General features: G+C 38.9%; 1 protein-coding gene across 14 annotated transcripts in view; it reads right to left on the bottom strand.

Annotated features, from left to right (window-relative positions):
- SOX6 (SRY-box transcription factor 6) overlaps positions 1 to 25,936 on the bottom strand; it is a 381,215-nt gene that overhangs the window by 86,238 nt on the left and 269,041 nt on the right. For 13 of the 14 annotated variants that reach the window (XM_067296074.1, XM_067296075.1, XM_067296072.1 and 10 more), the window contains 2 exons: positions 14,911 to 15,034; positions 5,949 to 6,028 (listed from right to left, as the gene is read on the bottom strand). In XM_067296074.1, the coding sequence (XP_067152175.1) occupies positions 5,949 to 6,028; positions 14,911 to 15,034 (204 nt within the window). The remainder of the gene's footprint in view (positions 1 to 5,948; positions 6,029 to 14,910; positions 15,035 to 25,936) is intronic. The other variant, XM_067296081.1, reaches the window with a different exon arrangement.

Below are 25,936 nucleotides of genomic sequence, written 5' to 3'. Positions count from 1 at the left end.
GATGAGAAAGAGTAAGAGAAGATGTACGATTAAGAAATTCTGCAAAGAAAGGGGGTCATACAGTAAAATACTGACTCAATGACATCATTTTCATTGATACTGCCACTGATATAATTCAACTTGATAACACAGATACTACATACAGAGACATAAACATTCAAGTAGAAAACGGGAACAAGTATAACTATTTCATTGATTTTAATTAAATTTTCCTACGTATTGCAAGCTTGGCATAATTTTAATTTTATTTTCATTAAAGGGCTTGCTTGGTCTCTCAGAGCCCTAATAAAATCTTCTTTTAACCTCTTTCCTTCCTCTGCTACCATCTAAATGTCTATATAAGAAGACCACCAAAATATTTAAATTACTACTTCCATATACTGAAATTTGCACATACCATTCCCTTAATTTAGGCCACCATTCACTGTATCATAATAAGGAACATTCTGTTAAAATATGCCCACCTAGAGCTCGGTAGTCTTTGAATGCTAGATAAAATCATTCTATAAGGCTAATGAAGACAGAAACTCTGCCTGTAACAATATTAAGTTTGTTTTCTCTAGTGATTCGAAGAAGTGAGCAATCTGTCAGTAATGCATTGAGGGAAATTACTTGTCTTGTAGGAATTCCTGCTGACAGTCACTCACTCACAGTGCTGACCCAAACATCTACCCGCTGACAAACAAATTACAGTGTCTAACTTTGAAAAGGTAACTAGCTGTTTTTAATTTTGATTGGTCTCACCAAATCTCTTTCACATTTACCCAATCCCCATTCTTCATTGTGTTAAAAAAAAGAAAGGAAAACGCCATGGTTTTTGCATTTGAAAAAATTATTATTGCCTACATCCGAGAGTGTTATGTCAGACAAAACTGTTAAACTGTGTCTAACCAACATTAAGACTGGCAGCCCTGCCAGTGACTGACTGGGTGAGTGAACACATTACTGAGACAGCATTGTAGAAATTAATTTTCTTCAATAAAGTGATTTTTAAGGCTCATATATTTCACAATCTAAACATATGTCACTGTTTCATAAACAAAATAAATGGATTAAAATAATACATTACCAATATGCTGACACATGGAGATATTTTAATTAGAAATACTTAAGCTGCGTGATATTTAACTGCTGTATTTGTTGAAGAGGAGCATGCATCATTTAATAAGACATAAGGCAGGTACATCACTTTGCATGATGTGGTACCAGAGTGGGACCAAATCACCTCCAGTGTAAGCTATCACTATCAGATCGCATTAGCCCCACTAAAAAATTGCTTTAAGGTTACAACTTATAAGGGAAACTCCATAAAGAGATGCAGTCCACTAAAACAACTTTTTCATTGGAATAATAAGTCACCAAGATTCTAGTTCCCGAGAATAATATTTCTTCATAAAAGGCCACATTTAACATCTTAGCTATTTAAAGGCCATATTTACATGACTGTCGCATTACACTGGCCTCTTTCCTGCACATTCTTCTTGACTTTCTTTAAGGACCAGCACTAAAATAGCTGAGGAAAGCAAATGTCAACTGTGTCCTGAAATTTATATGTGTGAGAGAATTGGAATAAGTAGAAATGTAATATATTGTTTACTGTACTGAGTGCCCTCTGTTCTCTAAAGGTCAAAAGCATTGTAACCTTAGAGTTACAGTTTCTGATTGTTCCCAGGGTTAAATACATTATCAAAATTAATGGTTCAAACCCCTCAACCTTCAGATATATGAGTATTCATGCCTCCATCTGCTGAACTGTTCAACTAAAAATAGCATTCTTTGGCCTTCACTCGACTAATATTGTGCCCCTGAGGCAGGCTATGCAATGCTTCAGCAGCGCACTGGATCCACACCCAGTGGTATAACAAAAGGTCATTTACTTTATCTGCAATTAGAAGAGAGTACGGAGGAGTAGGATGAGGTGGGAGGGGAGAATAGGAAGAGACAAATATGTGTTTAGTTAAAATTTAAATTTTTTTAATGGATTATAAAAACTTCAGGCTTCAAGAACACAGCTGCAACTATAGTTAAGACTTGCCAAGGTTCATTAGTGTTATAAGCGATAAATTTCAAAGGACAAATTACACAAATAGTTTGGGGAAAAAGTTATGAACTAAAGCTTTTCTGTTTTGCTTTTTTTCCTAGAGCTCACTTTGTTTAGGAATAACTCCAGCTAGCATCATTGTACTGCTTCCATTTCTATCAACAGTTTATCAGTGGTGGTTGAGAGTTGCGACACTTCCTTATTTATTACATAAACTGCTTTATAGAAATATATAAGAATGAAAGCAGCTTTTTAAACAATAAAGAGCACGCAGTAACACTTCCTGTTTGAAAGTGAGGACACGTAGGTGCCAACTCAGCCACCACGGGACTTCCCAGTAAGTAGGTTACTACTACTAGCACCATGGAAGTTGGGAAAACCCATTTCACGATCAAGCTCACTCTTTTAGCAAGACTACTGTGCCCCCATAGCTCAAGTCAGTTAATATCAGTGCAAACATTTGAAAAGTAGGGATAAAATCCAGGGAAATGGAAGGAGAGAAACTCTGGAGAAGGAGGGAATAAAAACAGAGGAGCAAAGGGAAAATTACTGACATGTTTTACTGCTCACACTGATTAATTACAGCAACACACTTGTGTTACACACATGCATCAGAACTGGTTCACACACCACTGTGCATACCTGCTATGGGTGTATTTGGTAATATATCAGTAAACTATTTAGCAGAAGGTTGATTTGGCAGGATTCACTCACAGTTGTTTGAAGCTGGAGGGATGAACAGAAAGAGCTTGGTCCCTCTTCTTAGACCAAACCCAGAGTCCTGTTCCTTCATCAGCAAGGCCCTCACTCAAAGAGTCCTAACAAGGCTTGGTCCTGCCACGCATATCTTGGTCAAGTTGTTGGGGAAACTGGTGTGACAGAGGCTTTCTGTCGACACCATCGTTGATGCTGCCCTCATGAGATCAGCATACGGATAAAAAGAAGCTACCTAAAGCCAACCCAAAGCACAGCACGCCACCACTTCAGGAACACAGACCAGCATAAACATGTGGTAATTACAACTTTCTTTCAGGATATTCAAAGCTACATCCAAATATATATGGTGTTTTACAGCTAGCTAATCAAAATGCTAGCTAATCAAAATGCTGCAAAATATTAAGAGTGGATGGGCCAAAATTTAGTTTCTTTACTCAGCTCTGTTGTTGAAGGAGAAAGTTTTAATTTCATTTTATGCAAGGCCCATGAGACTAAAACTATTTACTTGAGAGATTACCAGATGTGATTTCAATACAGATCTCTTTACTCAAGGTGATACATAATCCACTGGTGAACCACAAACATACAATGCAGAGAAAATGCATTTTGACACCAACGTGCTAAATAGCTTCAATAAAATTGGCAAGCCATTAATTATAAATTTCCCATGGAGAAACATTCTCTGTGGGAGTAAATTGTTCTCTGGGCTATTAGAGTCAGAACTTCCACACAAGTTGTCCTGACACACAGAAAGATGAAGTACACAAAATTGCTGCTACCTCCTACCTGAAGCATGGACATCGCCAACAACATAAGTGAAAAAGGGGGAGAGATTAAAAAGTTTGAAGCCAAGAGAGAATTTTAACTGAAGCTGGATACGGATTATGGAATATAGTTTTGCAAGAAATAAGAATGCGCTGGTAAAATTAGGATGCTACAGTTAATGCAAAACTTTTTAAATTGAAAATAGTTTTCCCTCACCAAGTTCTTCATAGATCTCACACACACACAGAAACAAAACCAAAGCTGCAAATGAATTAGCTACTTCTCCCCCCAGCTGGAAAAGTAGTTGGGAAAATACTCAGCAGTTGGGAAATACTCAGACACCATGGTCACAGGAATCGTGTAAATAAATAAGTGGGTGGGGTGCATGGAAGAAAGGGAGCAGGACAGAGAAAGAACAGGGAAGGGAAGCAAAGATGGAAAATGAGCTGAAAGGCTACTCCCCTAATAGTTTTCATGATCAGGTATAACACCAAATTTCCTTCCTCAAACACACCCAAATAAAATGTTCTTTTAGGGAACATTGAGGGAAATCACACAAAGAGAAAATTATACTAGGAGCAAATACAATTCAGTTCAGCCAACCTGGCAATCAGATAAACAGGTAGCAACTGAAGACCAAAGTATTACTTCGGTGTTATGCCCATGACATGTTAGTTATAAAGGTTTTGAAAATCCACAAGGGTGAAATTCAAATAAAATAAAAAGATGGGAAACAATGAAAAAAAAATTTTTTTAATAAATATATCTGGAGGGAAATTCTGGCCCCTCAAACACTCAAATGTTTTTCAATTTATCTGCAGCATGTTGCTGGTTGTTTTATTTGCTCTTTAATTGTACCAATGGTTTATAACAGCATTGCCAATCATTTCTGCAAATTAATAAAATGGTATTACAATTCTAAAACAGGGCTGATATGCAAATAGCTTTGTGAATCCTAGCTACAACTGGTTCTTGCAAAAGAGCTGAGAATGTCTGTTTTACCCCCTGTTTCTGTAGCAGTTGAATAGTTTTTATCCTTTCCTGCCCTACAGTCTTGTGTAGGCTTACTATTTTTTGTATTGCATTTCAAAGGTAGCCAAAATCATCTCTGTTCACAAAGCTGATTTCTGAAGTATTTTCTCAACTAAAGCTAACAGAGCTTATTTAAGTGTTCAGTACAGATTTTCAAAGCAGTGAATTTGGGTACCTGCAATTGTTCCTTTTGAAAAACTCCTCTTTGGTTTTAAACTCGGAGACGTCTTAAATATAGTCTTAATATTAATGTCCCCCAAAAGTATTTTTAGGCCATCTTTCTTTGCAGTGTCAGGATATTATCTGTCCAGGTTTTGATTCTAGGTTAGGTCAGCCATAGGCTCAAGGAGTCTTTTTAGGCAGTTCTGGACCATCACTGAACAGTGAGTTCTGCTCCTGTTTTCACTTACCCTAAGTTATCTCTGTAAGAAGAATACCAGTTATGTGCACTGGCTAAAGACTACAGGATTTTTAATTTGCTTTACTCCCTTTGGAAAAAGATATAATTGCAGAAGGGTAAGTGAAACAGATATTTTGGCATGAATATGGCAGTACTTTGCTACTTTAGGCACAATTTATCCCTACTTTGTATCTGAAACTAACCCTAACCTAACTCAAACAGTGGTTTCAAAGGTTTGCTTGCAAATAGTTACATGCATCTTTAACGACTTTTCCTCTCGTGTTCACTGTCACTTGCTTTCCACACATTTTAACTCCGAAAGCTTTTGACTGCTTCTTCATTATTTATGACATTGTTGTGTCTTTTCTTGTGAAATTAAAAACTTCTTGCCACAAAAACTAGCTAATAATATGGCACATAAATCATTCTTTCACAACATTTAGTTCTATATATTCCAAAAATAAACAAATGACCAAACCAAGGCTCCTGACCGTGCTTGGCATCTGACCAGCTTAATGCATGGAAAGGTTAAGATTACCTAAATACAGAAGCTAAGAGAGTTTGCAATTTATTGTATTGTCAACACCACACTGCCTGAGAAAAAGAAAAAAAACCCAATAATGCACATTTATTCTGCTACACTCACTGCCCCAACTAAAGGTAGTGCAGTGCAGCTAGAGGGAAAAGCCTAAATGAAAATAAAGTGGGAAAAGATTTCTGAACATATCTCCTGACAACTGGTCATATAATTAAAAAAAAATACCATTAACTCCACTGATATAAAACACACAGTACAAAGTCTTCCACTCCCAGTATCAAGGTTGGCCACACACTGCTCTATTTGCAGTGCCGTAAGTACACAAGGTGTTAATCCTCCTGGGCTGTGCTCAAAAAATTATTTAGCATGCAGACTATTATTTAGCATACAGCTGGCTCGTAGTTTCCCCCTAAAATGTTGGCTGGCGTCCCACATTTTTTTGTTCTGGCACATACCTGGAGCTGCAGAGGGCTGAGTCCAGAAGCGGCAGCAGCTGCCATCGTAGAGGGAATGAACTGCACCGGGTAGTTCTCACCTGTCGGAGAACAATGCACGCAGGTTCAGACAATGAGCGCAGAAGAGCAGCCGACAAGCGCAAACAGGGCCCCAGCGTTGCCGGGGCTCTCCAGCACTCCTCTAAGCCTAAACATCTGCAAAAACAAAAGGCATAGCTGGGCATGGGCTTGCCATGCTCCCCTGGAACTTTTTGTTAGCAGATAGCTGGTAGGCAAACTGGCAAAACTTAAACGTGATACTCCCGATTTGCATTTGCCGAAGCAATGTTCCAGGCAAGCATGGGAACTTGGGCACAAAATGGGGCACACAGACAAGATACCCCAGGAAACCCCGGTGATTCCCAGCAGGAAAAAAACAGTTGCTGCCGTGTGTTGCTTATAAGAGCATACATCTGTTCTAATACGAGAAATGTCAGTCCCGTACAATGCAGGATGATTTCTTTTCAGTATCAAGCGGCTCTTTCCTGGGCCAGCTACCCATCTGCCTCAGCACAGGTTGAGGCTGTTTTTTTGTTTTTGCTTTGAGGTTTTCTGTCGTGTGACAATTCCCTTCAGGTAGCCACAGACAAAAGACAAATTCAAGCGCTTTTAAAAATAGCCTGAAGTCTAATCTTAGCTATCTCTTAGAACTTGGGCCCTGCTCAAGTTGAAAGGTTAGGAAGCCTAAAATTTCTGTGTTCTCTTCACTAGTAACGAAAAGTATGTGCCTTCTGCATTGAGAGGACAGTAAATACTCTGGAAAATAAAAAATACTACTGATCTGAAATAAGCCCTGCAACTTTATATTTCATAGCATCTATGGGCGTTGCCACTTCTGAACCACAGCAACAACATGTCACACAGTGCCATTAAGACTCTTAGTCAATGTAAACAATGAAGGAATGGTGGAATAGTTTAACAGTGGAATCTGCAATATAAAGAGCTGAGAATGTCTGTTTTACCCCCTGTTTCTGTAGCAGTTGAATAGTTTTTATCCTTTCCTGCCCTACAGTCTTGTGTAGGCTTACTATTTTTTGTATTGCATTTCAAAGGCAGCCAAAATCATCTCTGTTCACAAAGCTTAATAAAGGTTAATAAAGTGATAGATAAGTTAATAAAGTGATAGATAAAGGTTAATAAAGTGATAGATAAGTTACACAATAACTATGATTTAATGGAGTATCACTTTGACTCAAGCTTCTTATTTAAAGTCAGTGTTATGTACTATCTATAGGCTACATTTTAACAGGCTGCTCTTCTGCACATTTTTGAGGTTTACAATAATCAGTCTGTTTTGTGTGAACTTTTCCACATTGAAAGCAGAATGTAATAGTGAAAGAAAATACAGAAATCCAAAATAGTATAATCAGGACATTGCAAGAGTTAGATTTTTTTGTCAGCCCCCTCAAATAAAGCACAATACCTGAAGTCTTTGCAATCACTCAACTCCTCAGAGTTCTCCCTATTTACCACCTGAAGTGCTATTGTATTCAGCTCAGTTTAAATGTTCAGTTGTTTCACTTTTTTAATAAATTGTACATTTCTAATCCACAAGGTCTCTTTGCATCATATCCATAATACCTCATCAGACCATTGAGCACAGTATGTGCTTGTACACAGTCCAGTAACAATTGGCTTCTGATTGCGTATGAAGCTCTGCTACAATGCATTCACTAACACTATATTGTACTGGTGTCCTACGGAGTAATGTTCAAAATATCTCCTCTTATTTTCTCCCTTCCATGAGGTTGATTTTAGTTTGCAAAGACGTTGGGGGCTTTTTTCTCTTAAAAAAAGCAACATAAAACCCTAGATTCTTTTCTTACAGTACTAAAGCTGTCTCTTTACGGTTAAATAATTCTACTCATCTCTTTGATATTTATATGAAATTATCTGAATAAGTAAGATCCTAATCTAAGTTAAATAATGTTTCTTTCAGAAATATCTTACAAGGTTTTAAAAAAATTACAAAGATGTTGAATTAATGATGCCTTAAATGGGGGGGAAAATAACCATCCAAGTTATCAGCATGGACTGCCTTGCAGAACATTTCAGAGGCATTCTTTCTTTAAATATCATGAATTATTCATTCCTGTTCCACACAGCAGTCTCCTCTTTCTCCCTCCCCCTCCACATACACTTTTTAAGTTCAATACCAGTTGCTTTATTTGTACTAAAACATTTTCCATGTCAAACATATTTAAAAAAAAATCAAACTCTAAAAGAATTCCCTGCGGCACTCCTTTTTCACAGCTGTCATGCTTCTATAGTTTGAAATAGCCAGATATTTTATACACACACACACACGCACGCACGCATGCACACACAGAGGTTTTGGCTTCACAGTTAATTTAATAATATCTCTACCACACCCTATAGTGTTCTCTTGCTCACCTGCTGGCTACAGCTCTTTCTTTTGTTAAGGGAAAGTATAATTTTATATTTATGCCATTTTTATATTATTAACACAAAATATGACCCCTTCTTTTTTCTCTCATTTTAACACCTTGAATTATGGTTAAGTCCTGGTGTGTTAACAGTACCATTATGCTGAGAACAAAAATTAATACTCTTGCAGCTAGGGAATATTTTGCTGACACCAAGCAGTGAAAGCAGAGCAAAGGTACTTCTTTTTTCCCCCTTGAGGAAACTCAGCACACAGGGAACAGACTGGTTTTAATTTTTAATTACAGAAGGTATGTATTTCCCCCCTTTAATTTTCTCAGTAGAAGAACAGATCAAGAAGCTTCTCGGTAGCTGTCTTGGCAAGAAATCAGTCAACGTATTGTAGCAATTTTTTTCAAATTTGTTTCTCGATTTGGAACGCTTGCGTGCGGATCCATTCTTCCACATTTGTACAAAGGAAGACAAAACATGTTCAAACAGGTCTGCTCCAGGTACCGGTGTGTGCCAGCCTTTGATAACCAGGAGGGAGAAGACTGCTGAAAGAAGAAAATCTGCCTGTTTTGCAAACTGGTCTCTTCAACCTTGTTGCTGTGCTGATTGTCTATTTACATTTGGCTGCTGCCGTTTATATATCAATTGGTGTTTACAAACCATGGAAAAGAATGCCAGGCTCCTGCTTCATTTGTCAGGTTGGGCAACATTGCCAAACGAATAAAGGCCACAAACAATTGTACCAAGCTATTCTGCATTGAGATAATGCAAAAGTTTCTCTGTTTGCCTTGGATGAAGCAAGGAAGCCTAGCAGATTTTAGTCATAGGATGTGTGGACTTACTTTCCAGATTAAGGCATTGTGATCTGTGAGAAAAAGAAGGGAGTCCAGCAAAAAGAAGACATCTCTAGCAAGACTCAGGTTAGGGGAAGGTGCTGGTTTTGTTACTCATCTTTTCTAAAACCCAATCGTAAGACACAAACTGACTCTCCTCACCTCACTTAAGGAACTTTCTTCTTGATGATAGTTTCTCCATTTAGGGATTGTAACTTAAAATCTGTGCCCTCACATTGGGAGCACAAACTGCCACTTCCACACTTTCCGTGCGTAATCGCAGAATAACAGAAAACAGAGTCGGAAGAGACTTGGCGGATCACATACTCAGTGAAGGACCTTCCCAAGGCAGAACAAACAGACTGAGGAGAGCATGCCTCTACTCATGCTGTTGTCAGGATACATCACGGTGACACAACAGACGCCCACGCCTGCACAGGACGTGAGGGGTTGTTTTGTGCATGGACGTCAGGATCAAGGAAGATGTTAATAAAAGTAATTGGCCAAGGTGATACTATAGAGAATCTGCTCTATCCGATGCCACTATTTCAGTTCTCCTGCTTGTGTCTGGGACAGGGGTGACCACAGCAGTGCCTCACTGAAAGCCTCATGCTCAGCAAACTCAGCTGCGCTAGCAATTGTCTGCCTCTGGAAAAAGCACTAACTTTAGCGGAAATCTCAGTTGAAAATAATCAGCTGTCTACTACCAGATCCAGCTGTTACCTCAGCTTTTAAAACTGAGGCACATATGGATTGCTGCGCTGCATCCTGAGGTTACTGATTCCTTGCTCTGAGCAGCTAAACCCAATAGGGAACACATGACAGATTTTAACTCAGTCCTGGGGAATTTCCTTTAGAAATGAGACTCACACAGCACCTCTACCATACTAAGATACACAGCCAGCTCCATACACAGCCATTTTGATGTACACTTTCTGCTCTTACCTGGCAAAAGGAACAGCAGCTTATTGAAAATAGAGAACTGTGCTACGTAAAATTTAAAGTTCCTTACTGCTTTAGGAAAAACTTCTGAAAGGACTGTTCCAAATGGAAACAGCAAAGATGGGTATCAGTAAAATCCAGGAGATCTGAGTCACATAGATTAGCTATGCTAATCAATGAGTTTAAGTGGGCTTTATGATATGTATTTCACAGTATTGGAAAGCCCTGGGGTCCAGTCTGATAACAATGGGCCTGACAATTTCATTTGTCATGCTTTATATATGTTTATCTGCCTTGATCTCAAAGGAGTTACTGTTGATTCGCCCCACTGCAAGTAAGAACAGAACCAGGCCAAACTTTATCTTCATTTCTCACTATTTTTGCCACTGACCTAGGAGAATAGTCTCCATTTTCATATTTCCTTATATTACCAGCATAGCAAAATCTATTGTAAACTATTTTTGTGTCTAAAACAGAGTGACCTAGATAGGGAGATGGAAGTTATTTCTCAGTCATTCTAATCATGGTCTATACATGAAATATGAATAGGCGCTGTGAAATACACAGCAGTGTATCACTAAAAAAATCCTTTAAATCAGGGTTCACAATCTCCATGCCTCAAAGTCTGTATTTTTTTATAATCTGTTTCATTGACACATTACACATCTGGTAAAGAACTGTTATAACACAGAATATTTTCAGAAGGCTATTAGGCAAAACTGATCATTGGCTTCCAAGTCACGAGGGCTGCTGTTACGCAGACGGCATGGGGAGTGACCCTCCCGCTCTCCACACATAGCAGCTTTGCTGCTTAGAGAACGGTCTGGCTCCTACACAGTGTTCATCCATACCTTTACTCTGCCATCATTGTTCTTCTTCGGTCACTCATAGTCACAAAACTTGAAGGAAGTAATACTTCAGGCACTGCAAGATGGAGGGGGAAACTGTCTTCCTTCCTTGTCCCACTCACTCGCTAGAAAACAACATTCCCTTCCAGAGCCAGTGCGCTAATGGGGACATGCTAATCATATTCAAGGATACTCCAACCCACTAACTTTTCCTGGATGCATGTGGCTGGTTAAGTGAAGGGCAACTCGCACTGGGAGAAGAGGTATAATGGTACTTCTGTTATCCACCAGTTCCAACTACTAAGTAGAGTGGTCACAGTCAGAAAACTGGAGTAGTTGCTCTGCTCTACTTCGAATGCAAAATAATCCTATTAACTGTGTGGCATCTCTGGGTAAGTATTAGTTCCCTACCAGCTGCCACTCGCAGCTTCCCGCTGGAATAAGGGGCGACCCCCACAACCAGGTATCTTGCAAGGCTCGTCAAGCGCCTGCAGGTCAATAGTCACAACAGTCATTTGAGATGCACAGCGCCCTAAAGTTTTAATTAATCTAGTATACAGTATAAATACTGAATTACGTATAAAAAATTAATTAGGTGGTCTATGCAGCTCTGATTTCTCAATTAGTACTTACCATGCCGGAAAATTATATTACATGACTTTGAGATACATAAGGAAGCATGGGACTTCGGGGATTTTTTTTTAAAATGTAATTATTACTTGTCATCAGTGCTTGCTAACTTTGGCCTGTTTCACCTGCTATAGCTCCAAACTATGGGGGAGAGGGCTGCAGTCACCTCATGTTATGGATCCTGCCAGGTAGTAGGCAACTCTGTCCTGTCCGACTTTAGTAGAAATTTTAGCTGTGTATCAGCAATTCCCAGAATTTCTCTACGTAATGTCATTTCTGAGCTCAGGAGTTCAGGCATCAAGAGTGCATGTTCTGAAAGGGCGGCAGATCCTAAATCCTCCTCTCTTCGAGAGGTCCTTCTATTAAAGGCATGACCTAGTGTAGCTTGTTTTAGGAACAGCCATTTTCTTACTTAAAGGCATAGCATTTAAGGGCAGATTTGCAACAGTTGTCAGTAGCTTCCATTGTGGCATCGAACTAAACAGTCAACAGCTTGTTCCCCACTTAGCCAATGAAGGTAACATCTGCATGGACACATACAGATAATCATACCCCCACTTGTGCTCCAAGGCAGGACTTCTCCTGGCTATAGCGGCACACAAACACTGATATTCTGCTTACAAGCTGGAGCTGGCTTACATCTAGACGCTTTTGCAGGCAAAGCAAATAAATGACTGTGTGCACAGGATCATCAGACATTCCCCGAACGAGAGAGACAGGGTTTCAAAAGTGCTCAGTTCCCACAGCTCCTATTATTGAAATCCATCTTACTGTATTTTCTGAATGTCAAGGAAAAGTGGCATTGTCAAAACTCAGGCTTGCCTATGTCAAACTAGATTAAAATGAAATAGAGACTAAGCAGGCAGCCAAAAAGAAAACTGTATCTGAAGGGTTAATCCATCTCCTTTCTTTCCTCTCTGTCTTTAGAAGTAGCAGCAAGTCTAAACTGACAGTTCCAGAGGTGAAAGTTTCATTTCTTCACAAAAGTGGAAGAGTATAGGTAGCTACAGTCAAGTTCATAAATATTCCTCAGAAATGACTTTGAAGAACCCTCTCTATGAAAGAGTGTAGCTTAATCTCCAGTTTCATTAATTCCTTAACTACTGTGCCGAGAGTGCCAAAAATAGGAATTAATCAATACCAAGTGTAGTTATGTTTTTTTTAAATGATGCTATCTCTTCAACAGAAACTACTAAACCACCCAACTACCTTTGCAACACATGCTGTAGAACTTAATAAATATTTTAAAATATAAATATTTTCATTTCATGCAAACTGAACTGACTATAATCAGATCACAGTCACTTCTGGTCTTTACTAACATCACCTGGATATTAACCACTAACATACTAGCAAACAGCTTAGCTGCATTCCCATTAGCTGGGTTCTGAGACATCTAGACCTTGATTTCTGTCTGTATTTCAGTCTTCTAACATTTATTACGTATCTCCCTTTCTGCATTCCGGCAAGTAATAAAATTGCCTAAAGCTGTATCTCCTTCTGCTGTGAGGTTGATAGGATCAGAGGTAAAGTAGTGTAAGCTTGGTAAAGTGTTAGGAGAGGTACTATAAGGAGCACCTTGGAATTACTGCAGAAATCTGTCCTTGTGCACAGATTCATATTGGTGCTGTTCTTCCTGAGTCCTTATTGTACCAAGTCATCTACAGAGCCACAAGCAACACAACGTGATTTGAGGTATCATCTTTTGGGTAAAGCTTAACGATTAACAGTCACTAGAAAGCCTCTCAATAGAAAAGCATCATAGAAAGCATCTCAAATTAAAATGACAAAAGCAAGGAAAATAAAGCATATGCTTTTGCTTGCTGCGAGAGGAAAGGTATTAGCCAGGGTGCCCTGGACAAATTCTGTAACTAGCAATTCTTATCATGTCTTCGGAGACAAAATTTTCTTCATTTTGGTCCCTGAATGTTGTGGAATGATGTTATGTGTGAATAGCCATCACTCTGTGCCCTCTAGAGCGAGCTGCCCTTCAGAGCTCTCATAGTTGTTTCTTCCATATAGTGTATTAGTTTGTCAAATTGGAAAAGAACTTTGGGGTTTCTGAAACTGAAAATAAGATAATGATCAGACAAAGATTCTGTGTTTAAAGAGGAATGGCTCTAGACTAAAGAGACAGAATGGAGTGGGACAAACGGAAATGCTTGCTGAAATCCTGCTTGGCCTCACTTCATCTAATATTAAGTAAACTTGCTAGAAGAGATTTTAGGTTCAACCTGGCTTTTCATTAGTATGCTGTTTACATCATCTATTATGAGGCTTTCCTTTGGATTTGACCCTGCTCCTGCTGCAGTCAACTGCAAAAACACCCCTAACATCAGTGGGAGCAGGATCAATGCTTTACTTTGTGAATTTCATATTTAATATCAAAAAAAGAAACGGGTATTTATGTTTTGTAGTTATTAGTTATCAGGTTAATATGCTAAAGGCAGCTTGACAGGGAATACTGCCTTTAGCATATTAGTATTAGTATTAATGAGCAAAATAAGGTTGCTGCTTCTGGGCTGAGGTCACTTACAAAGAATGCACAAATGAAAATAAGGTTGACTTTTATTTACCTAACTATCTTCCTACATTGAATTCCTTTGGCAACATGTCTTTAAACATTTAAAGCCCTGTTTACAAGGAGGCTCTGAAAGTAGCTTCAAACCATTATATCCCTAATTGAATTCCCCAGGAGTCCTGTAAACTCAGAGGAAAAAAGAAAGAAATCATAACATTTGCTAAATCGTCTCAAAACATATTTCACTGCAAGGTTATGTGACCTGTTACAAGTCTCAGTGATGACTGGGATTGAACTACTGAAACCTTTTATTATTCAGACTGAAATCAAACAAAAAGTTGCCCATTTGAAGCATGTTAATTAAATTATACTTGCTCTGACATTTATCACTAATTAAGAGTAAGAAGTTTGGCACAAAAGACAAGTATACTGAAGATAAGAGAATTAATAAAAGATATGTAGCTTTTGTGTAATGACACTGGGCAGAGAAGATATAAATTAGTAGGAGAGTAGGTCAATATGTTTAGAGCAGATGATTTTGTGGGAAGTAAAGGTAAAAAATAAAATCATGGTATTCAATAACCAATATTCCATCTATCTCCTTCAAACCGGATGTTGCTTTTCAGGTGGAGTTGCAAAACTTTACATTTAATTTCCAACCTGCTACTCCTGTTGTGCAACATCATCTATCAGACAGATCACACGAGAAGCTACAGCTAATATCCTAAAATGTTAAATAGCTGTCAGCTTACCTGGCTTGTAAGTTATTCCTGGGGGGAAGAGGAATCCCTGCTGGGCTGCAGCAGCCGCTGCCAATGTCCGCTGGTCGTGTGGAAAAATTGGGATCATGAGCGGAGGCATGTGACCCTGAACCTGCTAAACAGAAGAGAGCCTCTGATCAGAAATAGCACAAATTTGTCTTGACAGGTATTTCTCCAGGACTGATAGTGTTCCTGCGTTCGCACAGTCCCACAGAACCGTCTCCTTAATGTAATCCCTGCCAATTGCACATTATCACATCAAAGCCCTCACTAACATTGTTTTCCCTCCGTGTCAAAGGTGTAACAGTTGCAGTGAACGGCACATTTTCCTACTTCTTGATGGTTCTCTCTCTCTCCCTCTCTTTTTTTTTTAAATTAATATTCCCTGTTCTGGCACAAGGTAAAAAGATACAAAACCTTTTTAATATACTATAGTTTCTGTTAAAAGAAGAGTGGTAAATATTTCTATTAATCTCGCACAAGTTTTCTGATCTTTGGTCAGAGAAAGCAGAGCGACAAGCATTTTAGAAGTATCCTAACACTGTGGCAGCTACTTTGATGTTAAAATTTTAGTATCCTTAGGGTAATTTTAATTCTGAGATCTTACAACATTGTATTGTTCATATATATGCCAACAACTCAGGTATGTTATTTCAAAATCTCACCACACTATTAAACAATCTCCAAGACAACACCCCAGCTCTTAAGATTTAAGACTACAGCATCTTGGCTCCCAATTAAACTAACATCCTTTGCCATACACACCTCAGTATAACATATAAATTGCTTGTCTGTCTAAGCAGTTTTATAGCTTTATGCACTATCATGTAGCTTGGTAATTACACAGTTGTATTCACAGAGCATTTCAAAATAAAACCTACTATATCAAATTTAATTTGACCTTAATAAATGTATCAAAGAGCACAAACATGCAAGAGCAGAAAATTCTTCATCTTCTATCAGCATTTGTATTCCACATATAGAAAATGAGAGATGTGACAGAATCGTGTCTGTTAAATCCACATTTTAACTTCCTGGTTCCTTTATTTATGCTACATGTGTTTCAGAGACAGTGGCCAGGATCACAAAGAGTTTTTATCCATCATTCCTTAACCCCAGAAGTATCCAAGGTTTTGACTATGATTTTTCTGATTAGTAGTTAAGTAAACATATAATGGTTTATATATCAAGGCTAGGAAATGTTAGAAGAAATTGTTTTTTTAGACAGAAGAAAAAATTGCCCTTGTCCCACCATAAATCGGTGGCATTAAATACTATTAAAAAGTTAAACCAAACTTCAAGCAACTTTTTTTTCATTTTAATTCCTAAAAACTTTTTCTGACCAAATCCCATATGTTGACCTATGACATTTTTTAATAGTGCCAAATTTTCTTGTCATATCCCCATTCCCTTCACAACTATTGATGCAGAGCAGAAATGCTACTGTGTGTGTGTCTATGAGGGTTAATTTACCAACAACTCTTCTCTTGGGAAAGCCCCAAGATGTAGGTTAATAAAGGTCAAGCAAAAAATAAACACTTTACAGTATTTTTTTGAATCCATTTCTCAGGAAAATCAACTTACAATAAAAAGGTCTTTGTGCAATTACTGCTATGGCACTGGGGCGTGAAAGAAACTAGCTTTGAGCAGCTATTTCTTTCATTTGAGCTGAGGAAAGCCTGGCTGTGCCTACTAGGATATGAGTTAAACTTGGTCAGATTGGAGTTGGTCCCCATGTGCCCAGCACGAGCATTTACCTCTGACAAAATGGTGCTAGTTTTGCTGTGTCGTGTTACAGCAACACAATAAATGAAAACACAGACTTTGTCCGATAGAAACAACTGCAGTATTTTGAAGGAATTTAACATAATATATTTGCAAACATTTGCAGTAGTTCCCAACTGCAGACTAATCAAATGGACCCAAGGTTTAAGAAACATCCCTTTCAGTCCCCCCCCATAGAAAGTATTTCCACAGAGGTGGCAAATTTGCAAGACACCAACATAGACACACAAAACAGAGACCAGATCAGAGTGAATACTGTGCTTAGAGTAATGGCGCATACAGAGCCAGAGCAGCACTTTGCACTGTAGTATCATAAAATCATACGAAACTTATATAGAAAGGGCTAAATCCTACACTGTTCATTTCACAGGCCTCTTCCCAATGAACTCCTGTAGAGTTGGATCAAGTCCACCATGTCCAAAAAGATTTTTAAGACTCTCAAATGATAGCAGTTCCCTAAGTGTGGAGTATCACCACTGTGTGTGCTGGCTATTTACTATGCTTTCTTGAAATTCTCCTTTGAATGTTGGATCAGGTCCTCAGCCTATATATAGCTCCTCTGACTAAAGGTGGTTTCCATCTAGAGTACAAGTTTAAGTTCACACTTAGAGAGTTACATGGATTGAAAAAAACCCTTATTGAATAGCAATCCTTCCCTCCCACTGGCCTTCCCTCTGGCACACACCAATTATTATTCCTAAGTAAATGTTGGTTTCACCTAGAATTATTTTGTACTTAGGTGTCATTATTTTCCACAAAGGTCAACTGAAAGCACAAATGAGCATTAAAAAGGAAGCGAACGTACAAGCATCACTGATCATTGAATTGTTAAAGATGTAAGATGAATGTCAAAAATACAGTACAGACTCCTCATTCTGTGTTTTTTTTTTTTTTTTTTGATTTTACTGAGGGGGAAGAACTTGGGAGGAGGGGTTGATTGATGTACTTCATAAAATCGGCTACATGCCCAGAAATTTTAATTGCTGAGATGTTCCTCAGGTCTTTCGGAAAACCAAGACTGCAGCAGATGCACGAGAAACACTTAGACTCTGTCTCTTCCCATTCGTAAAAATAGCGTATTGTTGGATCGGCACTTTCCCCTTTTGTCTCCTTGGTGCTAAGTTGTTGATGATGCCATTTTTTGCCATCTGCCCCAGAGCTTCATTAAAGATACATGACTGGACTAACTGGCCGGCTCTCCTGTGCAGAACAGGTGCTATTGTTTGTCCCCGAAGACTGGCACTAAAGAGCTGCCTCAGAATGCTTGAGAACGAGCATCTGCAGCAGTCACTCAGACAGGAACTTGGCAGAGCCCTTCCGATGCGCTAATATGCAAACAGTGACACTCAGGGGGACTCGCTTTCTCTTTCATGAAGATTATTTAATTTTTTTGCGATTGTAATAAGTGTTGGGTTTTGAACAATTCTGCCAGTATATATCTTTAACTGAACTGTGCAAACAGCTCAGGACATTCCTTCCAAAATGCAGTTCTGCAAACTCAAATAAAATGGTCTCTAATATTAAGCCATTTAAAAAAATTAACCTGAGTTTCCATGCAACAAACTCAGGTTAACTGTGTTAAATGTAAGAAGCCACCGAGCCTGGGGAACACTTAGGAGAGAGTGTACCACTCCCTTAATATCCCATCACAACTCTGACAATCCTTGGGAACTGACTACAGCACTTCCTCGCCTGAGATCTAAGTCAGGAGCAACTTTAGAGCAAATCAGCCCTGATTAGTTCAAGAAGCAAGTTCCAATTCGATTCTCCCTGTGGTAATAAAAGCTGGTGGCCCATTTGATAAGCTAGGCAAACGTGGTGTGCTTTCTCCCACAGTCATGTGAATACTAATCTCAGAAGTTGGCTGCCACAATCCTCCCCGTTAAAAAGTCACTGATGTTTAGTGCTGTGCATGGAAAATGGAAGCCAAAGGGATATGTCATACAAAAGTAATGGCTTGAATGAGAATGATCTGCCTCTTTTGGACAAGGAACACAGCACATTCAGTGAGCCTAAGGAATAGGAAGGGTTCTGTCTTTAAAAAACAAAACTGCCTCTACGACAACTAACACTGCAGTTAGAGAAGTAAAGGCATTCAGAGAGAAGGACGGCCTCCTCACTTGGCAAGCTTTCCCTAAGGCATCCCTAAACTGATTTTGCTGTTTATGCTACACAGGTCCCTTTTTCTTCCCAAGTTATACACTTTTTCCCAAACTCCACTAAGAAAACGCCCCGCACTACGTGTATTTCTTCAAACGTCCCGTTTCCCTACACACACACACACAGGCACCTGAGTTAGGAGGCAAGAAAGGGACAAGGTCATCACTTTTTCGCTGTCCGCTGCTTCCGAATTCTGAGGAAGCACGTCTTTAAGGCAGCTACAAATTTCCCAAATTTGGAGAGAAGTCTGATGGAGACATGGAGGAACTGCAAATTTTTATTCTCTGTCACCCCTTTCTCACTCTTCTCTGTGCTTAATACCTACTGGAGAAACTACTGAAAACTGACACTAAAAGTCTCTGTTAGAGTATGTTCTGGCTTTCTGTTTTCATAGAGAAGCCACTTTTTGGCAGACAGCTAGAAAGGAGCTTCCATAGCCTGACAGGAGGCAGCACTGCAAGCAAAAAGGGAGCTCAGACATTTCTGCTGTGATCCCAGACTTCATGAATGGAAATAAATCTCAACCTCCTATGGCATTTGAAGTCCTCACAAAGTCATCAAGACCATACTTGACAGGTTTGCTCTCTGTCGCACGGTTTTTGAGAGAGAGTACACAGAGTCTTTATAATACTTTATGCTTTGCTTATACTAAACTTCTTAGTATTACTGCCAACACTTGTATAGGACACTGTGATGGGCCAAATATGCTCTAGTTGCCTAGAATAATCCAGCATCGCTATTGAAAACCATTGCCCTCTACTTCTCTCACCAATAAAATCTCTGGACCCTGTTGTCACCTGGGGTCAATCTTGAGATCTGTGCTGAACCTAATGGACTACTCCAACCCATCCTAGCTGAGAAACCAGTCTGTGAAATTCACTGGATTACCTTTTTTCTTATTTTTGTTCAGGACATACAGTATCTTTTGTACTTGAACTAAGAAAATATTGTGATGTTGTGGCCTCAGTGAGAGCCTAATTCACTCACAGGTAGGTTTAAACTTTTCATAGTTCAAACTTGAATTTCTATGTAAGATTTTTGAACTGCTCGACTAATTGGAATAGACAGACTGTAACTTTTCGCTGTCTATGCTGTCACTGCGCTTTCAATTTCCACAGTAAAAATGTGTATGAAATTTTTACTTTCTCATTTAAGAACGTCAGTATAACAGAAGAGTTTCCCAGGTAATGGCAGTGTATCAAGTAAGAATGTGCACTTTCAAAATGCTCAAATTATGTCTTTATATGATAGAATACAAAGGCTGTATCTGTTTCAGTCAATAGATTACATTTTAAGCCCTTGTTAGATTTATTCACTTTAAAGATCTTAATGGCACCGAAAGCAGTGGGTTTGCTCACCATATTATTAATACAAGTTTTTAAACACTCTGCACGCTGCATGTATTTACTTCATTTGTATTTTAAATAGTCTGTATATGATAGATGACACCATTATTTCTATACCACCATTGAAATTTTTATTTATTTCCATAATGAGTGCTTTTTTGCTGTTCTTTGTAAAAGAAGAAATACAAGAGGTTTTGTTAATTTATTTTGTATTTTGATTAGATCATTTTTGTGTTTATGCAAGAAAGCAAACACCATGTTGCATAAAGAGGTGAGCACTTATTCTATGAAAACTCATATATGTGAAAGTCACTGGGACCACTTAAGTGCTTCCAAGTAATTATGCACTCAGGTTTTTGCAGGTTTGGGCCCAGATCTCCTTTTCAACTCTGCCAATATTGTAACGAACCTATGCCATGACTGAGCCTTTTTTTGGTCCCCAAACTGATCTATTTAGTACACTGCAGGAGAATTTTACTGCAAAAAATGAAAAGATCTCATTGATTATAATTGGTCTGGCTGCTTTTCTGTGCCATTCTGGTGAAGCAAAGCAAGTGTAAGCCTGAGTTAACTGACCAGTTATAAAGGATTTAGCTACTTTGTGTCTGAGTGGTGGCTGGGCCTTTTGTTCTGAGCTCAGAAATTTAACTGATGAACTATCGCGACTCTGAATCAATGCAACAACAATGCCTCAACATTCTCCACGGGAAAGACAGGATGTGAGACCTGGCCTCGAAAACTTCAGTGAGAAGTCCCATCTCACATAAACAATCCCATGAAATCAGCTGCGAGCCCGCGCAAGTAAGAACTACAATGCAAAGAGAGCTGGGCTCCTATAGCCCAAAAGTGACCATGCCAACGCTGCATCACAGGGCGTCACAGTTAAAACATTGACAATTGCATTGACATTTATACACTTATATGTGACTTTATACATTTATATGGCTGGAATTTATACATTGGCTACTTTCTACTCCAGTTAGCAATACAGAATCAATGGAGCTCTGTATAGGGAGATATTCTAATTTATCTGCCATCTAATTACCTACATTCTAATTGAAAAATATTTTCTTTCAGTGTAAGTTCATGAGCCCCAAAGAAAATGTCTGCCAATCAGATCCCAGGGTAAGTGTTGGCAAATGAAGTGTAAAAAAGATACCACAGATTTGCACAGTGTGAACATTTCATATGGGAAATGCTATGATAAATATGTAGCCCACTACCGAATTTGTAAATAGGTTCTAATGCCTATTTTCTTCCCCCCTCCACTCTCTTTTTCTCCATTTGTCCAACAGTTCAGCAAGATTTGATGATTTAAGTCTACCGCAGTGGCCACAATATTAATGTAAAATTTGGAGCCATGATCACACAGCGAGACAGAGCATCTTTACTTATTATTATTTCTTCCTCATTATTTCAAAACTTTAAATGAGTTAAAACTGAATTCCATCTATTTGGGAAATAAAGAAGGAAGCAACAGAAAAATACTGCCAACCACACAGAAAGAAAATATTTTTAAATGCCACCTGCCATTTCATTTCTATTAGCTTCCCATTGTATTGCCCTGTTTTTATCTAGCTCCTTGACTAGCTGGAAATAGAGAGTTCAACTAAAGATGATCTCATGAAGTTAAGAGTATGATAAATGGTAATTAAATCTATTTAAATTGTCTGTATTCTAAGAAACTCTCACTAGGAGGGAAGGAGAACATCTCTGCTATAAAGAAATAAATAAAACATGTTATGCAAAAGTGAATTTATAGTTCATTTGGAATTAGAGATCTACCACCTTTTCAATCCATACAAATGCATAATCTTGTCAATTAAATATTATTGTTAAGGTCTAGTAGTATGTTAAAATCACTTTAAAGTGCAACTAAGGAAAATTCATGTGTGTTTATTACTCCTTAAGGGTCTATTAGTGGGTATTTTATTCAGATTTGTGTTGTAAAATCTGCATAAACTCAGCATATTGTTATCCCCATGTGTGCATTTGTTTGGTTAAAGCATAACAGCAAATCTCTATTTCTGCAACTTCTGGAAAAGTCAAGAGAACTAAAACAGTCCTAATTTTAATCAGATACAAACAGTTATCTCTACAGAAGTGAAGAGCTGACTATTATGCAAATTGTCACAGTTAGTGGTCACCAAGCCATCACAGAAGACTGAGCAAGTCAATTATTTCAGAAATTTCCAAAGACTAGTGAAGATGTATGTTTCTCATTTGCACCTTGTCTTATTCTTGCCAAAATATGAAAAATATTGCAGCCTAATGATACTTGTTGATATTTTATATACAGAAGCTCCATTACTTGAGCTCAAATCTAAATATAAATTATGTCAGAAATCCCCTATTAGCTTATGTTTTTATGGTGATATCAAAATGTGCAAGATTTCTGGAGTACACTGAAATCTTCCGTTGATGGAAAAATTCAGAGCATGAGATGCTTTAAAATTAGCATTTCATACTGGTGTTTCCAACCAGAGTTTTCTTCCACATCCTTTAAAGACATAGAATTCTTTTTTTGAGCAGTGGCCATCTATTACTTAGTGTCGTAAAAATAATTCCCTCAATAAAAGGGCTTGCATTGTACAGTACGAGAAATCACCTAACACCACACTGATTGGTATACGAAGGACTGTCTTTCACTTTAAAGAATAGCTCCAGTCGAGGCAGAAGTGAAAACAGAAACATCTTTCAATGCTTCTGCTCAAAACTCCTTCTGCCCTATAGAGGTTAAAAACTACAACAAAAGAGTTGAGGTTTTTTTGTTCTATTATATTTAGCAAATATAGGATACATCTGAAAGCCAGGAGTCACTAATGTCAACAGAAGTTCTGCCATCTACTTCACTATGGGAAAAATTTCATCAGCACATTGTTTTTAAAGCTTGCTTTATTCTCACTGATATTCAAAGATTTGTAACTAAGGTGTTGTATCTGTATTGCACAGCACTTATGCCATTTGAGTAACTTTGCAAATATTAACTAAATCGTGCTCAAAGACCCCTTTGGAGGATGGTATATATATATCTCCAGTGTACGTAGGAGGACACTGACTCAGAGAGGCCAGGGCTGCTTTTACAGTTGCATAAGTGACAACGCAAAGTGGACATAAAACAATTCCATTCTAATCTGCTGCTTGTAACCTTTATCCCTTCTTGCACAACTGTAGCAACAGCTACCCAAAGCGCAAAGCTATGGCTCACAAGGGACATGCTCTGTTGCAAAATGGGAATGAGGTGGTTTTCAAGCAGGTAGCCGCCAGCAGTAACACAGCTCAGCCCTCAACACTTGCACACTGGCAGGATGCAAGGCTGGAGGTGAGTCACGGCTGTGAAAAGGAGACGCCTTTCCCATCCCCACCAGCGCTATGCCTGATTTCTTCAGGTATTTATTCCTCTGAATTTACTTTCCTTTATTACCTCCCTCCACAGAGATGTTGTTGATATTTTTCCTCAAACCTAAATGGGTATTATTCAAGAGACTAGGTCAAAGGAGGGAGTCAAACGTAGTGAAATATTCTTACTTCTGTATATCTTTGAAGAGCTTTTAATGAACAGTAGTAACCTAGATAACTTCCAGAAATCACATAATGTTTATAGAGCATCTAGATCGAAACACGAGGGGTTATCAAAGGCAGTTATGTGGAGAACTAGTTTAATGAAGAAAATTCCTATGTCTAGAGAACAAAGTCAAATCAGAATATTGATTGCATGCAAAAATTAATTTGTTCCATCTCTTCCTAGGATTCCTCAGATTTTGACACAATCAGACTATCTTTACTCAGAAAAGGCTCCACGAAGCCAGTGTGTTTGCACAGTATGACTGAGGTGATTGTCACTGCTAGGTATACAGCAATTATTGCAGACCAGGGAGGGAGCAACACAGAGTTCCTCAACTCCCAGTGACATATACAGAGCCTGCTTCCTTCCTCTGCCAACTGTGTCTGGCTCAAGCCGGTTACACTGGCTCCTCAGTTTCTATAGCATTTGAGATTCATCTACAAAAACATATTGAAAAGAGCAAAATCATTAAAAATGTAAAATGGGAGGGAAAGCAGGAAATTCATGTTTAAAACGAGCATTAGGTACTTCCTATCTGACTTCGGGTGTTGCAATTCCAGCAACGACTATACGTCAAAGACAAATGCACACTGCTGTGCTGCCTTTTCTTCAGAGTATCCTGATATTCAAGAAGCAATGTCAGTCTTCAAACTTTCTCACTTTCCCTGGGTTGTCAGAACTCCAGTGCGACTTAAAGAGAGCTTTCAGCTGGTGAATAGACCTTTGCTGCGACTCCTATGATCACATTCACAGCAGAGTGACATGGTTTCCAAAGTTGGGGATATTTTCCTCAGTTCCTTGGGATGAGCCACCAGAGTCAATAGCACAAAGCTGTGCCTCCATTCGCTTTCACTCTGCCTGACTAACCAGCAATAAAGAGCTAGTCCCTTTGCAACTGCAACGCGCCTGTAGTCTCGCTGACGAAACACCCGGGCCCATCTACATAGAGTTATGGCCACAACAATGGACCTTTGTCCAGCTGTGCCTGTTCCCCCCCAGCCAGGCCTTATCTGCTCAGGAAATGCCTGTTTTAACTGACAGGTAGGAGATTAAATCTACAGCTGCCGAAACACAATCTCCGCTCTGTTAGATAGGCTTTCATTGAAAGGCACTACAAACACATAATTTGTTTATGTTGTACCAGCAATCTTTGACAAAGCAGACTGTCTAGCTGAGACAAATGTGGTTAAACCCATTTATTGTATTATTTCTGCTACACAGAACAAGCTCTTAAAACGTAGAAACTAGACAAGGCACAAAGCTCTAGCTGTCTAAAGAAATCAAGAATAGATGACTTCTTGTTACACTAGCCCCCTTTACACAGTGTAGCATGTTCTCTCCTGGAAAACATCGACTGTGATTTCTTTCTTTTCTCTTTCTCTCTCCCTCCCCATCCCCCCCCTTTTTTTTAAAGTGGGTGGTTCAATGATGTTTATGTTTCCAGGTTTTAAAGTTTCTTTTGTTTCCTCTAGCATCCATGGATATAAAATAACTAAGTCAGTCAAAGGATGCCTTCAGATTTAAGAAGCAGGGGAATATTTTTGAGAGACTCCTTCTCAAAGAAAGAATAATTTTCCAGACACACTGTCTGGTCCTCCTGACTTAATGCATGCTCAAATAGAAGTTTTGCCTGACTAATGAATGCTGGATTACCCCCCCTCCCCTTCTCTCTCTGTTTTTTAATCATCAATCACATATTTCTCAAAACATTACTTCATTTTGTTACACCTTCTGCCTTATTTTAAAATAATATTGCTGGCTGTTTATTTCAAATGAAAGGCACAGTGAACTGATGAATTAAGTGTTTATAAATCTGAGTTTTCAGATTGAAAACAACCTTTTTCATAATGCAAAGGCTTTATAAGAAAAACCTGTCTTTTAGGCTCTGGTTTCTTCTGGCCATATATTAGTCCTAGTAAACACTGCTGCGAGAACTAACTGGGTACTGTAGGCTGAATAAGAGAGGGGCAACATGTGACTCCCGAGAGGAGAGCCCGGCGCGCTGCGCTGCCGCCGCGGAGCAGCACCCGCTCGCCCCCGAGACCACAGCGGGCCCGTTCCACTCTCTGCTTCCCACTTCCCAGGCGCTGCTCTCTCGCCGATCTGCATATGCGACTCCAATTAACGTGGCTGGGAGTTGTGTGCATGCACGGATGTGCTC

Source organism: Apteryx mantelli, chromosome 4, assembly GCF_036417845.1.
Source record: "Apteryx mantelli isolate bAptMan1 chromosome 4, bAptMan1.hap1, whole genome shotgun sequence".
NCBI lineage: Eukaryota > Metazoa > Chordata > Aves > Apterygiformes > Apterygidae > Apteryx > Apteryx mantelli.
Note: the sequence above shows the minus strand (reverse complement) of the source record. Positions and strands in the feature narration are given on the sequence as shown.